Here is a 15,216-nt window from a genome sequence, read left to right as displayed (position 1 = left end):
ATAAGCTATGCAATATTTGACTTCTAATTTATTTATGCACACAAATTCACAAAGTGACTTCAAGTACACATTTTAGCATATATTGGGAAATATCTGGATTTATTATTTGTCAACTAATTATTTAATCTTTTTAATTAAAAAAATTTATTTTTAGTTAAATGTTTCCTAGTTTAACTATCATGTTTACTGATTCTGAAGTTAGTTTATTTAAAATTAACTGATTTATTCCAAAAAATTTTAAAATGATCGTCTTAATTTCTCCTATGATATTATTGTTTGAATAAATAATATTGCAGCACCTTTGTTTTGATTATGAGAGAAAAATAGACCTTTCATAAAGAAAAATGTAAAGATTATTTTAAAAGAATAAAGGCATACTTAAACAGAAATGAATATAAAAATAAATATTTCTTTGAAATTTGCAAATTATACTGGCTAAGCAAATGACTACAGTATCACATGCCACATAATACAGCAACATTACAAACTAAGAGCATAAAAGTGTCAGAATACAACAGAAATACCTTATAAAGTCCATTTTCTTCTAATGATACACTCAATCTAGTGTATGTGTCACCTAAGTTTGCTAGACTGCCACTCATCTGTGGTCCATCAACTTGTACCATAGGTTCACTAGCATGAATTAATGCCGGAGTACTGCGACACTCTTCTTGGGAAGATATGGCTAAAAAGCAATCGAAAATTGGAAAATATTATTACAGCAGTAAGAGCAGCAGCATCTAATTTTAACCTGAATATATTGTAATTTGTCAGACCACAAATATGGTGATAAGTAGGAGCAAAACTGTAAATTTTACAGTGCTGAAATATTCCTTTCATTAATACAAACTGGATCACACTCATATTAAATGTGTCGCCTTTTTATATTTGCAGAGACCACACTTTCAATGTTTAAAATGTTTCACAAAATTCTATACCTTTTTTTGAGAAACGTTTTAATGAAAATACATGAATGGACACAACTTTAACGAGATAAAGGATGTACAACCACCTTTAACATCTATGCAATTGCATGTCATCAGCAATCATAATGAAATCACAGACATTAGACAGAAACTGTATTAGGAAGGATTATTTAATGACAACAAAGAATATTTAATCTACTATCTGCTTAGAAGAAACAGGGATTTAGAATTATTACCTAATGAAAACAAAGGACATTGCATCTGCTTAAAAGAAAACATATAAAAATTATACATGAGAAAAATCATAAAAATTCCATGCAGCCAGCCCATTTACCTACCTGTCACAAATAGAATTTTGGATGAAGTACAGTATTTAGTGACTTGGCCATTCAGTTGTTGATGGCTCAATAGAACTGAAATATCTGGTTTTAGGAAAACTATCAGTACAATATGACACTTTCTATATCATCCAACAGAGGATCAGTTCTTAGGTACAAGAGATTTATTTTGGTTTGGTCAGGAGAATTAAAAAGTCATTCCTTCCGAATATTGGCTAGTTAACTATGAAATGTTCATGAAGGAAAATATCTCACAACTTTCTCTTCCAAAAGACATTACAGTAGATCAATAATGATCAGATCAATTTAGTATTTATGCTATGGATGATGATCAACCTCACTTTCATGATCTTCAAATTATCCTGTGACCAGTATTGCTATCATACTGGTACAAGGAACACTTTATGGACATAATATTTGAGCTGCACCACTTGATAATCTTCCAGAAAACTGAGATAAGGAAAAAAAAAAAAAAAAAGAAAAAAAGAAAAAATGAAAATTTTTTTCAGTATTTATCTCAAATGGTCTTCTGTTTATTCTTTCTAAGCATGAAAAGTTCAGATAATAAGCCTTTTAGTTGAAAAAATACTGAAGACAGGATCAACAGAAATAATAAATGAAGTTTAAGATCTTGGTTAGTGGAAACCAAAGTGAAGAACCAAAAACTGTAACAAAGGTTTTAGTCATAATAGCCCAAGCAAGAAAATTAGCAGTGAAACTTTTAGTGAACATTTTTAATGAAAAGATGTCTGGATATTTACAGGCATTTTCTTGTTTTTCCAATAGTTATTCATATTGTATATGATTTCTTTCTCTAGATCATGGGTTCCCCAAATCTTTTTTTTTTTAAATCACGCTTCCCTACTTAAGAAAATGAAACTTCCTGCGCCCCTTTCCCTAATAATAATATTATCTACCTATATGAGTAGCACGAGCAAAAAAATATAATTTATAAATATTTTATTACAGAAGTATGCTGTTTCAGACACACACGGTACGAAAAAAAAATGGATAAATCAATCAGACAGATGTGCTTGCGCATTTTTGACAAGATATTCAATTCTTGGTTGACTAGAGAAGAAAGTGTGCAATGCAAATCACTAGCAATATTGAGTTTGCTTATATATTTTGTTTTTTAGCTACAACTGCTCAAAATGCTCTTTCACACAAATAAGTGTTTGAAATGATAAACACAGCTGTAGTGCTTCCTCTGCTATGCTGGATAAACTTTGATAGACATTTTATCCAAAATAATAGCTTATCCATCTTTTCAGTTATATTTGGCTGTAGAATCATTTTTAATTTCCAAAGCTTGCTCTTGTAGTATTTTGGTAGCACATCTATGGCAATGTGAAAAGGATCTGTCACAATTCTATAGATATTTAAATGATTTGGGAAAGCAGGAATATTTACAGGCTGAAGTTTTACACTCCCAGAGTTGCAATTTATCGGTATATGCTATGATAACATCTCAATGATAAATTATGTTCGAATCTCCAACATGTAATTTCAAGTTCAATACATTTAACCAACTGAAAATATTTGATAGATAAGAAAATATTTTCAATTGGTTAAACTTATTGACCTCCGAAAGCTGAGTGTAACTTGAACACTCAGCTTTTGGAATTCCACATAAATTCAGTTTGATTTTGAATTTCAAAAAAAAAAAAAAAAAAAAAAAGAATCATTTCATCTCAAAGTTCAAATAATCTTGTTAACATACTTCCTTTTGAGAGTCAGTGTACTTCCATGTGAAATAACACCGTTTTATATTTTGTTCCCATATCTTCACAAAGGGCCATAAAAAGTCAAGTAAGAGTAAGAGCACTCTTTTTAATGTGATTAACAATTTTGATGCATAATTTTAAGTGTCTTAGTTACCAAGGCTTGACAGTATATAACACAATAAATAGCTGTAATATTGGGATGTTTTTCTCTGATCATCTATACCAGGGGTGGCCAACAAGGTCAAACGGGAGGCTAATTTTGGTCGATCACTGGCAATGACTGGAGTGGAATTTCATATACAATGGACTTTGAAGCAACTGCAGAAGAGAAAACCTTTTAGCAATAATTTAATGCATTCTGAGAATTTGCTGAAATCATAAATTCCTAGAATTCTGACAGCCTGACAATTTGATCTCCCTTCATCCAGCACAATACATTTTGACTTATGTCTTGTCACTGGACGCAATAGTTAGGGCTCGACTCATCGAAGAACACAGTCAGTTAGCTTGAATATTTGGTAGTGTCATATGGTAGCTTCTTTCCTTTTGTATTAACAGTGTAATTATTAATCAGTATTATTTAGCCTCAGTGACCACTTTCGGTTTCAAGTTTTCTTCTGTTTAAAACGCAAGTACCTTTTCTTTGTTTTAAATTAAAAACTCTTTTTTTTACATATCTTTTTACTCGACAAGTTAACATTCTCAGCAACAAAGCTCTAAACTGCGGTTATTAAACTGAGAGAAAAATAAGGGACAGTATTAAAAATATATTAGGAATAACAATAACATTTAAATTAAGATTTCAGTATTTAAATTGTACTAAATATATTGTAACTTTACAAGTAACATACTTCTTGTAAATTTGAATATTAGATTTTAATACACTTTTACTGCTGTGTCCGATCATAATAGGCATTATTGTTATTATTTCTCTCAATGTAATACAGATAATAGCTTTGAAGGAAAGGACGAGAGGTGTAGACATATTCAAAGACTTTAAAAACTTGCTCAATGATTTGAAAGTACCATTTATTAAATTAATTTCTATAACAATGGAGGGCACAACTGCAGTGATAGGTAGCATAAATGGATTTATAGCCCTTTATGTCAAAAGGAAGATGAATTCCCTGCCTTTTTAAGCTATCACTGCATAATTCAACAGCAAGCGTTAGCTAGCAAGAGACTAAACACAAAAGAGGTAATAAACATTGCTTTTAAAATTGTTAATTCAATTCGAAGAAGTTCCCTCAAACAGCGTCTCTTCCAGCTGCAGCTTGATGAAGGCCAACCTGCATTATTACTACATACCGGTGTGAGATGACTAAGCAGAGGTAAATTTTTGCAGCGATTCCTGATTTATTGCGTGAAAGTATAGATTATCTTCACGAACAAGATGGAAACTGTGAAAATTTAAATGATGAAACTTGGCTTATTGACTTAGCATTTCTTACCGATTTTACTTCAATATTAAGCCATATAAATTTAGAATTATAAGAATAAAATAGTAATTGGTATGATCAGCTGCATAGATGCATATAAAACAAAATTTATTTTCTAACAGAAATCTACAACAAAATAATCTGAATCATTTTCCAAATATGGTGAATAACCTACAAAAACAGAAAAATATTAATTATAAGATCGATAACTATGCCACGGAAATCCAAAAAGTAACTGAAGATTTTGAGATAAGATTCCAGGATTTAGTAAACTTTAAAGAAATTGTAGAATTAATATCTTTTCCTTTTAAAACCGATTTAAGTGTGAAACGCATTAGCCGAAAAATTTCAGACATATTTCATATGGATCAAAAGGCATTAGAAAGTGAAATTACAATTTTAAAAATTGACTTAATCTTAAAAGCCCACAAATTTGTAGAAGATATTTGGAAATATGTCAACCGAGAAAAATATCCCAGAATCACCAAATGTAGCGAATATATCCATTTCTTCTTTTGGATCTACATAAAGAATACATATTTATGTGCATCAGTATTTTCATACTTGAAACTAACAAAGATTAAACAACATTCTGTCCTGACTGATTCCCATACTGAAGATTTATTATTATTATTATCTTTGTCAGGATATACACCTAATTACGATTCCTTGGCTAGGGAAAGGCAAACTCAGTTTTCCCATTGATGTTAAGGCAACAAAGTAAATTCTAAACCTGTCTTTATCCATAGCTACTTTGAATTAATAAATATTGTTAATAATTATCCATGTTCTTTTTTTTCCTTTGACATGAGTTTTTGGGATCTTTAAATAATAATTGTTGTTTTTTTACGCAGGTCGATAAACCTTATATCTATATTTCAGTACGAGGTATGCTCAGCGAGCTATTGATAGACTAGCAAAAAGTAAGCTATGTTATTCTTTCATGATAAATTCTCCTGGCCCAAAAAATGCAAAAGTGAAATATTGAATCAGCCATACTGTGCACTTTTATAACAAATTTTTCATATTAACGAACGAATAGTACAACAATTTATACATGGCACTAGATAAAAAGATTAAATTGTGTTTTAAGTTGTAGAGACATTAGGTATTTTTTGGAACCAAACAAGATGAAAAATTAGCAACCGCCTTCGCCGAGAGTCAAATCACGGACCTCTGGAATACCGGCCCAGCATGCAGAACCACTACACCACGAAGGCACGTAAGGAAAGTGGGAGAAATACCTTATATACTCCCCTTTGTAAAGGGCGACTGGGGTTTTCAGGGGACCCAATTGCCAAATCTTGGGTGTGAAGAAACCTCATCCAACACCCTTTTAGTTCGCGCACCACTGTAGAGACATTAGGTATTTTTTGGAAGCAGATGAGACGAAAAATTAGCAATCGAAATAGAATAGAATCTTGCAAATCGAACCACGGACTCTGGAATACCGGCCCAGCATGCAGAACCACTACACCACGCTAAGTGGGAAAAATACCTTATAAAGTTAGTAAAAATTTACTAACTTTATAAAATAACTTAAAAATTAACTAATTTTATCTTGAAATGTGTAGAAAAATCGAATTTTTTAGGTACCGCATGTACGGAATGCTGCTATTAAAATTTGGGTCTGGTAATTAATTTTCTCCATGAGCCTATATCTCGAAAACTTAACAATTAAAAAAAAAAAAAGAACATATATTTTGCTTACCTACTCTTACCTCACTGGAATGTGCCTTATACTGAAACACAGTGTATAAACATTGCATGTATTTTGCACCCTTCTCCTTACCCTTAGACTACACATATGACAACAAGTCGATCGCAACACAACATTTAAGATAAAAAGTAGATCTTATATACAAAAAAGTTGGCCACCCTGATCTATACAAATCCTGAGCGAGATTCAAGCATTGATGCAGCGCCATTTGTGCATACTTCTATCAGCTTTTACCATGACAGTTCTTGATAAAAGATTGCTGTCATTATATGAATCGCTTTTGAAATAGTCGTTAACTGTTTCATTTTGTATGTACCAAACGAAAACTAACAGATGAAAACATTTTGCAACATTTGTATTGCAAAAAAAAAAAAATTGGTTCTTTTATGGCCTTCACTAACTGATTTTTTATGCCTTCAGCCATATCATCAAAACAACGTTTCACAGTACTGTCAGAAAGAGGTATTTTTGACAGCTTTCATTAATTTTCTAGTCCAAGAAAAATTTCAGCTACTTTCAACAAGAAAAGTTTGACGAGCATTCCTCCAATTATATGACTTTTCTTGCCCTTTGTGATGAGTAGGGATAATTCATATGAAGAAGCATCGAGAGCCTTTTTCAGATGACTGAGCACTTTTGATTATAATTTTTAAGCTTTTAAATTTCAGTTTCTTTTGTAAGTCAGAAGTGATATACTTAAATGTTAACTACAAGACAATATCACAGCAAAAAACCGTGGGTGCTATATTTGCCAATGTTTCAGTTTCATCGCTCATCATAATCACCTGAAAAAACAATGAGCACTGGAGACATAAAGAAATACAGAATAACCAGTATTATCCAATTTCAAATCTTTCAAATTTTCACATTTTACAGCAAAAAACTCCTTCAGCTTGTCTGTTAATATACTATGTTCTGCTGACAAATGTGGCTCCAGACAAGGTCTCATAGCATCACTGCTCAATGCTTCATAACAAGTAACACACTGCGGCTGGCGGACAGCATTTTTTTTTTTTTTTTTTTTTTTTTTGTATAGCAACAAAACCATATTTAATGTAATCATCATTGTAACTTGTATTTTTCACTGAACTCATGATGATGGGGAAAAAATAACAAGTCAACAGTTTATTTATTTTTGCATTAAATATACATGTAACTTGCATGTCCAGAACTCGCACACAAAAGTATCACAGAACTTTTGAACTCTTGACAAACTTAACCTTCGACTACTATTTCACGTATGCACAAAAAGGTTTAAGGCTTGATGGATAGACCTTGTACAGTAAATCTGGAGTAGATTTTTCACTCTTCGGTCCGACACAGCCAATCCTGCTTTGGCAAAGCTTTCATTTTTAACATAAACATTCTTTGGCCCAGATAAAACAGCAGTGCAGTACGACAGGGTGATACGGGTAGTGCTGTGGGCACAAGCGAAGAAGTACAGAGGCTGTTCGCAAATTTTTTAGGCAATTTTGGTAAGTGGTAATAAAAAAATCGTTTGCTTCAAAAGAAGTAATTGCAATTGTACAATGTTTTTAAAAGTCAAAATTATCGTCTGCGACTTGAAAGATTTGTTTTTATTCAAAATGGCAAATTTAACAAAGCAGTGGTTTGAAGGCTACATTTACACTCTTTCCGAAGAGAAATATGCATACTCCATTATCCAAAAACGATGTGAGAGTCATGGTTTTGTGATATCTAAAGCGTCGATAGGTAATATCAACAAGAAAGGAAAAAAAACGTCAAATTGGAGCCTCAAGTGGGACAAAAGTTCCAAACAAGTATCCAAGGAAAAAACGGACATCTTCGACTATTGAAAAGGTACGTTGTTTAATGTTGAAAGAAAATCCCCCTAGTCAAAGGACAGTTGCAAAATCATTTAAATGCTCGGTGTTCACTGTAAACAAAATGATAAACGTTGATTTAAATCTTAAGAAAGTGAAAAAACGCAACGTGCATCGTCTTCTTCCAAAGAATATTGCTCAACGCAGGACACGCTGCAGAATTCTATATGAGAAACACTTATCCAAAGAAAAATGGAAACCAATTGTCACAATAGATGAAGCATGGGTGTATTTAAATGATTGTAACAAAAAAAGAACCATTTATTATCATAAAAGGGTAGAAAAAAGTTTAAGTACATGGCTCAAAGAATCGAAAGAAAGCTTTTCTAAGGGATTCATGATTGTTGCTGGTTTTTCTTATAATGGCAAGTTAAAAATAAAGAGAGTGAAAAAAAAAATGTCAAGATTAAATCCAAATACTATCAGGAACATAGTTTACTGCCAATTTTTCTGAATGAAATACCATCGCTTTAGCCACAGTGCCATCCATCTGTGAGACTCCATCAGGACAAAGCTAGCAGTCACACATCAAAATCCACTGTAAATTTCCTAGGAACAAAAAACTGGTATCAAGGCCATACCCTTCACTGATATCCCTACTAAATCTCCCGATGTGTCACCTATGGATTTTTGTGCTTTTGGACTTTTAAAAACTGCATTACCCAAACGTTGTCCCAAAACCCTAACAGGACTCTGGAAAGCTGTTCGGGAGGAATGGGATAGAATACCTCTTCTGCCACTTCAAAAGGCATTATTATCCTGGAAATTGCGGTGTCAAAAGATAGTTCAGAATAAGGGATGTCAAACAGAACATTTAAAATACAAGAATTTTATGTAATTTAGTTTTGTGAATACAATATACATCGTCTAAAAAATGTGTGAACAGCCTCTGTACTGCTTGCCTGGTTTTAGATATCATCGAGCATCCCGTGGTCGGAGTGCCTCCCTTTGAAAATTAATGTTCTAGATGTTATACCAATACACATCAATAATTTGTCCTAACTGAAATTTCACACTTTATTTCCACATCGCACTTTTGATTATAATTTTTAAGCTTTTAAATTTCAGCTTCTTTTGTAAGTCAGAAGTGATATACTTAAATGTTAACTACAAGACAATATCACAGCAAAAAACCATGGGTGCTATATTTGCCAATGTTTCAGTTTCATTGCTCATCATAATCATCTGAAAAAAAAAACAATGAGCACTGGAAACTTAAAGAAATACAGAATAAGCTATAGCAAAGTATATATATATATATATATATATAAAGCAGATTTACAATAAGCAGGGAATCTCAATTATTGATATTGTCTGATACAATACATATACAAAGAATATTAATAGTGGAATCCCATAAAATTTAACATAAGATATAATAAAATATTTAAATATGAATTAAAATTAATGGGATAGCTTTCAAACAATGTTAAAAAAATCAACTATAAGGTATTATTAAATTATATTTTTTATTCTATAGACACAGAAAGCAAAAGTGTATTATATGCAAGGAACAAAATGCAAACATTTGATACCCACAGTATTGCATCACTTTTTCTGTATATTACTTTACTTCTATTACAGACCTAATAAAGTCTATTTTTCAGTCATCTCCTTAACTGAAAGTCAGGGTAATTAAGCCAAGTGAATTTAGAACAGTAAGTTGTGATGTGGGAAATGAACAATTAGCCTTTCAGGTTTAAAATAATCTACTTTAAAAGCAAGCTATGAACAACATACATTAAATGGAAGACTACTATATTACCCTAAATAGGAAAAAAAAAAAAAAAAAAATATTAAATTGTATTTACCTCACAGTGGGAAAAAATTATTAATTAAAAACAAACCAGCTCAGATGCAAACATCCCATGACACAAAAGAATCATATGCTTAGTATGGTAATTTTCCTTTATATTAAAAAAAAATTATTAATGTTGCTGCAAATGCACATTATATACTGTTTACCCCTGATGAATAACAACTTACCAGCGCTACCCAGTGTTGGATACCTATGTAGTTTTTTCGCTTATATTTGAGGAATGCTCTGCTCAGAGAGCCATTCAATAAATAAAAGTGTGATCTTATAATGACAATACAGTGTTTAATTCTAACTGAAAAAGAAATATAAAATAAAATGTGTCTATCATATCTATACATAGCCAGAAAGCAAGTTTTGGCTACAGCCTGTATCATGAAGATAGCATGATATTACACAGAAATTTTCCATAAGCTGTGTGTGATACATCCATCCATTACTTACATGCATCGTTTGTAACATCTACTACTGCAGCTGAAAAAGCAATTCACAATCTTTGTATCCAATCACATACATCTCATACTAAGAAAACTGAATTTCTTAACCCTTTGTTGTTTGTTCACAATGCACATCACAGGTTGTTTTTCATTTGCTTTCACTTACACCTAAACTGGTAATGTTCAGAAATACTCAACTCCTCTCTATATTGCTTAATCAGAAAATCCAAAATAAGTATATTTTGATTCAGATGCTTTGCAAGCAATTATGTTCCTATACTACTTATCTGCTGATATTTTCATTGTAATTCCTAGTTGTGGCTAAAAGGCAACACCTTATGCTTTAACTGATTTGTGTTTTAAAACATCTTATGTTTTAATTTAATTTGTGATCTAAATGTTTTGACTGATTTACAAGAAAAATTAATGATGAGCATACAAATTATGACATAGATGACGATTCAGCAAATATTGAAGAGAATTGTGAAGTAAGAGATAAGGCACAAAATATGGAATTGTTGAGCAGAATCATAGCATACCAGTGGCTGAGTGGTAAAGTTGCTGAACAGTTTACCAGGGTTCAATTCTAAGCAAACAGTCTGGCTGCATGGGCATTTTTGTGGTTTTCTCCATATATAATGCGAATATGAGTTAGTTTCACTAAGAACGTTTTCCAAGAAGATATCTCTCTCCCCCCTAGACAGATAGCCCTTGTGTGCTTTGCCATAATCAGATAAATCAAACTTGGAGAGAATGACCTTAGCAATAAAATAGCAAACTATTTTGTCAAAACAGATTAAAAAAGACTAGACAGAGAAATAAAAGTATTTCAACAGAAATAGTAAAAACTGGAACTCATAGTACAGCATTCACATACAGGAAGCAATTTCCTTAACATTTTCCATCGCATTATAATATACCATTGATATTTTTTGTGTCATAAAACAGAAATGTTACACAAAAAAGTATATGTCTATGAGGATGCATTTATTAATTATATATAAAAACATTAATTTTAAGGACTATTAATTGCTTACATATAATACATTAATGCTTTTATTTGCTATAATATTTATTCTCATTAATTAATAAACATTAAGCACACACTAAGCACTGTAAATGCAAAGCAACTGTTATAATACTTTTCATGAGCATTTCTAATAACGATGTCCCCATTCAATTACAACTGTGACAAAGAGTTAATCTAAGAAGGAGAAAGTACAACCTTGGTCTCACTGACTTAATTTTTTTGAATATATGTGAATAGAGAGCATGCAACTTTAAAAAAATAAACAGGAAAATCAAGGGTAGAATAACCTTATTATTGAAATTCTTCTCTTGTCAGCAAGCATCTATGAGTCAGAGGTATTACACACACTACAAGTTAGAAGTCCTCATTTCAAGTCCAGTCACAACCAACTTTTTTTTTTTTAATATATATATATATATACATATATATGTAAGATAAAAATATGTAAATCAAACTTCTGATTTTAATTGGCCTTTTGGTCCTTCATTAATTTGGGTATTTCCCTCTCTGTTTTAAAATAGTCACTATTTATAATACATCAATCTAAATGCATAATTTCAAAATTAATCTATATCATATGATCTTATGTAATGTTGCAATGATGATATTTTTTAGTCAAACACTGAATAAGATTTCAATTGAAACCAAAACATATTGACATTCTTCCACCTTTCTTTCTGAATGCATCAAACTTTTCTGCTTTTTTTTTTTTTTTTTTTTTTCTAAGTGACACAATTAGCTCATTTTTCTGTATCATCCACTGTCTGAAGATGTGCTAAGCTTTAAAAATTGAAGAATTGCATGTTGCACCCATAATGATATATGAATTAGAATACATGTCTCAAGAAGCATCTTGCCCAGAAATAAAGTTATGCAGTAACTACAGCTATGTATGTCTGCAAGTTTCATCCTTCTACTATGCAATTACACTAGCACCATCAAAAACCACTGGCCATGTTTAAAAAGTATTTCTATCATCTCTCTCTCTGCATCTTAAATTATTACATATATATTACTTTCTAAAATATTTCTTTCTGAAAAATACTTTTGACAGAATAATGTAAAAAATTAAAATTTAATCTAGTATTTTATGCTCTGAAGTAAGTACTAGCTATATTAACTTCACGACAAACACAATAAATTAGAATAAAATCAATGAAAACTTGCTTTTTGGGAGATATTTTTGTAATGCTTTATTTTTCACCTTAATCCTTTTAAAGTATTTTTCAAGTCAACAAGTGATTACTTTTAAAGTATTTTCTTCAAAATAAAATATCATTAAAAGAATTAACGTAAATTAAAAACAGTTTTAGTGGAAGACGGGTTCAAACAAAAGATTTCTAACTCTTGTAGCTGAATGCAATTGGCACTCACTTGTTAGAAAGGACTTAAAGGATTAAAATATTTGTCAGTTCTTCAAATTATTTCAATTATTATAGTCTCTCATTTTTGCAAGATATGGACTTCATTTTACATTCACTTTTAAGTTCCTCTTCAATAATTTCATAACGTTTAAGCAAAGACAGAAAGACTATGTGTATTCATTCACCTTGTGAGCAGCCCTCATCAGACAGTTTTTGAAGACATTTTCTTAAAAAAACTTTGATTCTTAATAAAACGTTAAATAAAACATATGAATACAGCACTGTTAAAATTGCAGAACATAAGCTTTTAAATAAGCTTCTACGAACAGCATCAAGCCTTACCTTCTAAATTAAAAGCTAAGCCCCATCTCTCGGCCTCTTGCTGGAGCCAAGATTTCTCTGTCTCCAGAGAGGCTTTGCCTAAAACACAAGAAGCATTTGCAAAAGCCACATACACAACAAAACATGTTAGTAAAGCATTTAAACTGAAATATTAGAAAACATGAAAACTCTCACAGCACTATATGAAAGGGAGGCTTAAAAAATAATGCGAGCAGGTGAAGTATTTTATAGGATAAATGGGGAGAAATACATAAAGATTTTAAAATTAGCACCAAGTTCAAAATTAAATGTATTAATTTTGCAAAAAACCCAATAACTTTCATAGAAACTTGCCAATGATATACTTTTTTTAAGAAATAAAAATATTTGAGTTGTTTTGTGAAAAAGAACACTCTGATTAAATTAAAACAAGCATTTAAAAATTTTAAAGAAATTTGCTGATAATTTTTTTTAAAATTCTAGTTTAAAACTAAAAAGCTTAATACAGACATGTATTATAACCTTTCCTATTTATAAACATTATGCTACCAGGCTAGACAATATATTAGTTTAGTGGTATTCAAACATTTTAGTTGACGAGATAGCCTTGACATATCACAAATTTCCCATAAATGTCCAATGCAAAACAATGATTCCCCAACAATTATATGGTACAATTAAATTGTTTAAGTAATAAAAAAGAATGATATACATATTTCAAGTTCACAAACAATTAACTAATCTAAAATATATTACATAATTACTTACTTTAAGCAATAATATAACTAAAAATATAAATCATAATCAGTGGGACAACTCTGATTTTTATTGCAAATTTTCTGACATCCTTGTTTCATGTTAATTTTCTCACAGAACTTTTTTTTTTTTAAATAATAGTCACTACAAGAAAAACTATCTTCATAAAATAAAAAGTATGACATTACAAACAGAATAAAAAATTCTTTAGTTTTATATTTAGCAGCTTATATTCATTTATATTAGCAGCAGACTACTGATTTTTCAAACTAAGTTATTTACAGGTTGTTGAATTTTGCCTCCCGTTTATAGCTCTAAGATACCTCAATTACGTTTTCTTCTGTAACAGTAAATTCAAATAGAACCTTTGTTTTTCCTGAGGTCTGATTCTATGCAAACTGTCATAATGACCTTCTTGAAAGTATTTTCAAACTAACTGCTAAGCTGATAGATGGTCTTCAGAAATAATTAGCAAGTTATGCAATTTAAAAATCCTCTCTAGTAATTAAAAATCTGATGTGGACACCACATAAGTTCCTTGTATGGCCTATTTAAATTATACACATTTTAAGCTGCATTTCATTCAGACTTAGTTCCTCGAATTTCATTACAGAATATAGAAAACATAAAATACTAAATACAATTAAAACAGTTAAATGCACAATTTATCAACATACAAGAATAAATAAATAACAATAAAAAAAAACAGATCTCACTGAGCCGAGTAACAGAGTGGGTATATATACACATTTATATATATCTGGTATGGGTAGTGTGAACCAAAAAGGGAGGTGCACAACTACATATTATAGCAATCCCATATACAAAATTTCAACGTTCTGAGGCTACTCATTTTTGAGTTATGCACGATACATATGTATGAACTTCATGAAAATATCTCTTCCGAATCCATTTTATTATCTGTTTTGAGAAAAAGAGTTCTTTATTCTGTCCTTACATGAAGATGTCACACAAAAACATTGTTAAAATGCATTTGACAGTGGTCAAAATAGATATTTTCATAAGAGTATAATACCCAAAATTTTCCATTATTACAGTACTTCTTTCTTTTACTTTATATAAGGAAGTAAAAAAAAGTACAAACCCAGTTCCGTCAATGCAAAAGTTTTAGTCACATATTCTCTTATAATGAGAAATTAAAAATACGAGGCGTATTCGGAAACTAAGTAACGTTTTGAAAAAAAAAAAAGTAAAACAATTTTTTCGAATCCAATTTTATTTTTACATGAAAATACATGTCTTAAACTATTTTTCAACATAGTTTCCGCCAATGATCAAACACTTGTCATAGCGGGTGACCAGTTTTTGTATACCATCGTCAAAGAAACTTCCCGCCTGTTTTGATAACCACGACTCCACAGCATTTTTCGTGTCATCGTCAGATCCAAAGCGCTTGCCACCAAGCTTGCGCTTCATGTGCAGGAACAAGTGATAGTCGGACAGCGCCAAGTTCGGGCTGTAAGGCGGGTGATCGAAC

At 31.1% G+C, this 15,216-nt stretch overlaps 1 protein-coding gene across 7 annotated transcripts in view; it reads right to left on the bottom strand.

The window, feature by feature from the left end:
• The window catches only part of RhoGAP71E (Rho GTPase activating protein at 71E), a 164,546-nt gene that overhangs the window by 34,341 nt on the left and 114,989 nt on the right, over positions 1-15,216 (bottom strand). For 6 of the 7 annotated variants that reach the window (XM_085820141.1, XM_085820147.1, XM_085820145.1 and 3 more), the window contains 2 exons: positions 12,984-13,061; positions 525-685 (listed from right to left, as the gene is read on the bottom strand). In XM_085820141.1, the coding sequence (XP_085676267.1) occupies positions 525-685; positions 12,984-13,061 (239 nt within the window). The remainder of the gene's footprint in view (positions 1-524; positions 686-12,983; positions 13,062-15,216) is intronic. The other variant, XM_085820146.1, reaches the window with a different exon arrangement.

This window comes from Stegodyphus dumicola, chromosome 7 (assembly GCF_044657685.1).
Source record: "Stegodyphus dumicola isolate Sdum_Otavi_A_Nest chromosome 7, ASM4465768v1".
Taxonomy (NCBI): Eukaryota; Metazoa; Arthropoda; class Arachnida; order Araneae; family Eresidae; genus Stegodyphus; species Stegodyphus dumicola.
Note: the sequence above shows the minus strand (reverse complement) of the source record. Positions and strands in the feature narration are given on the sequence as shown.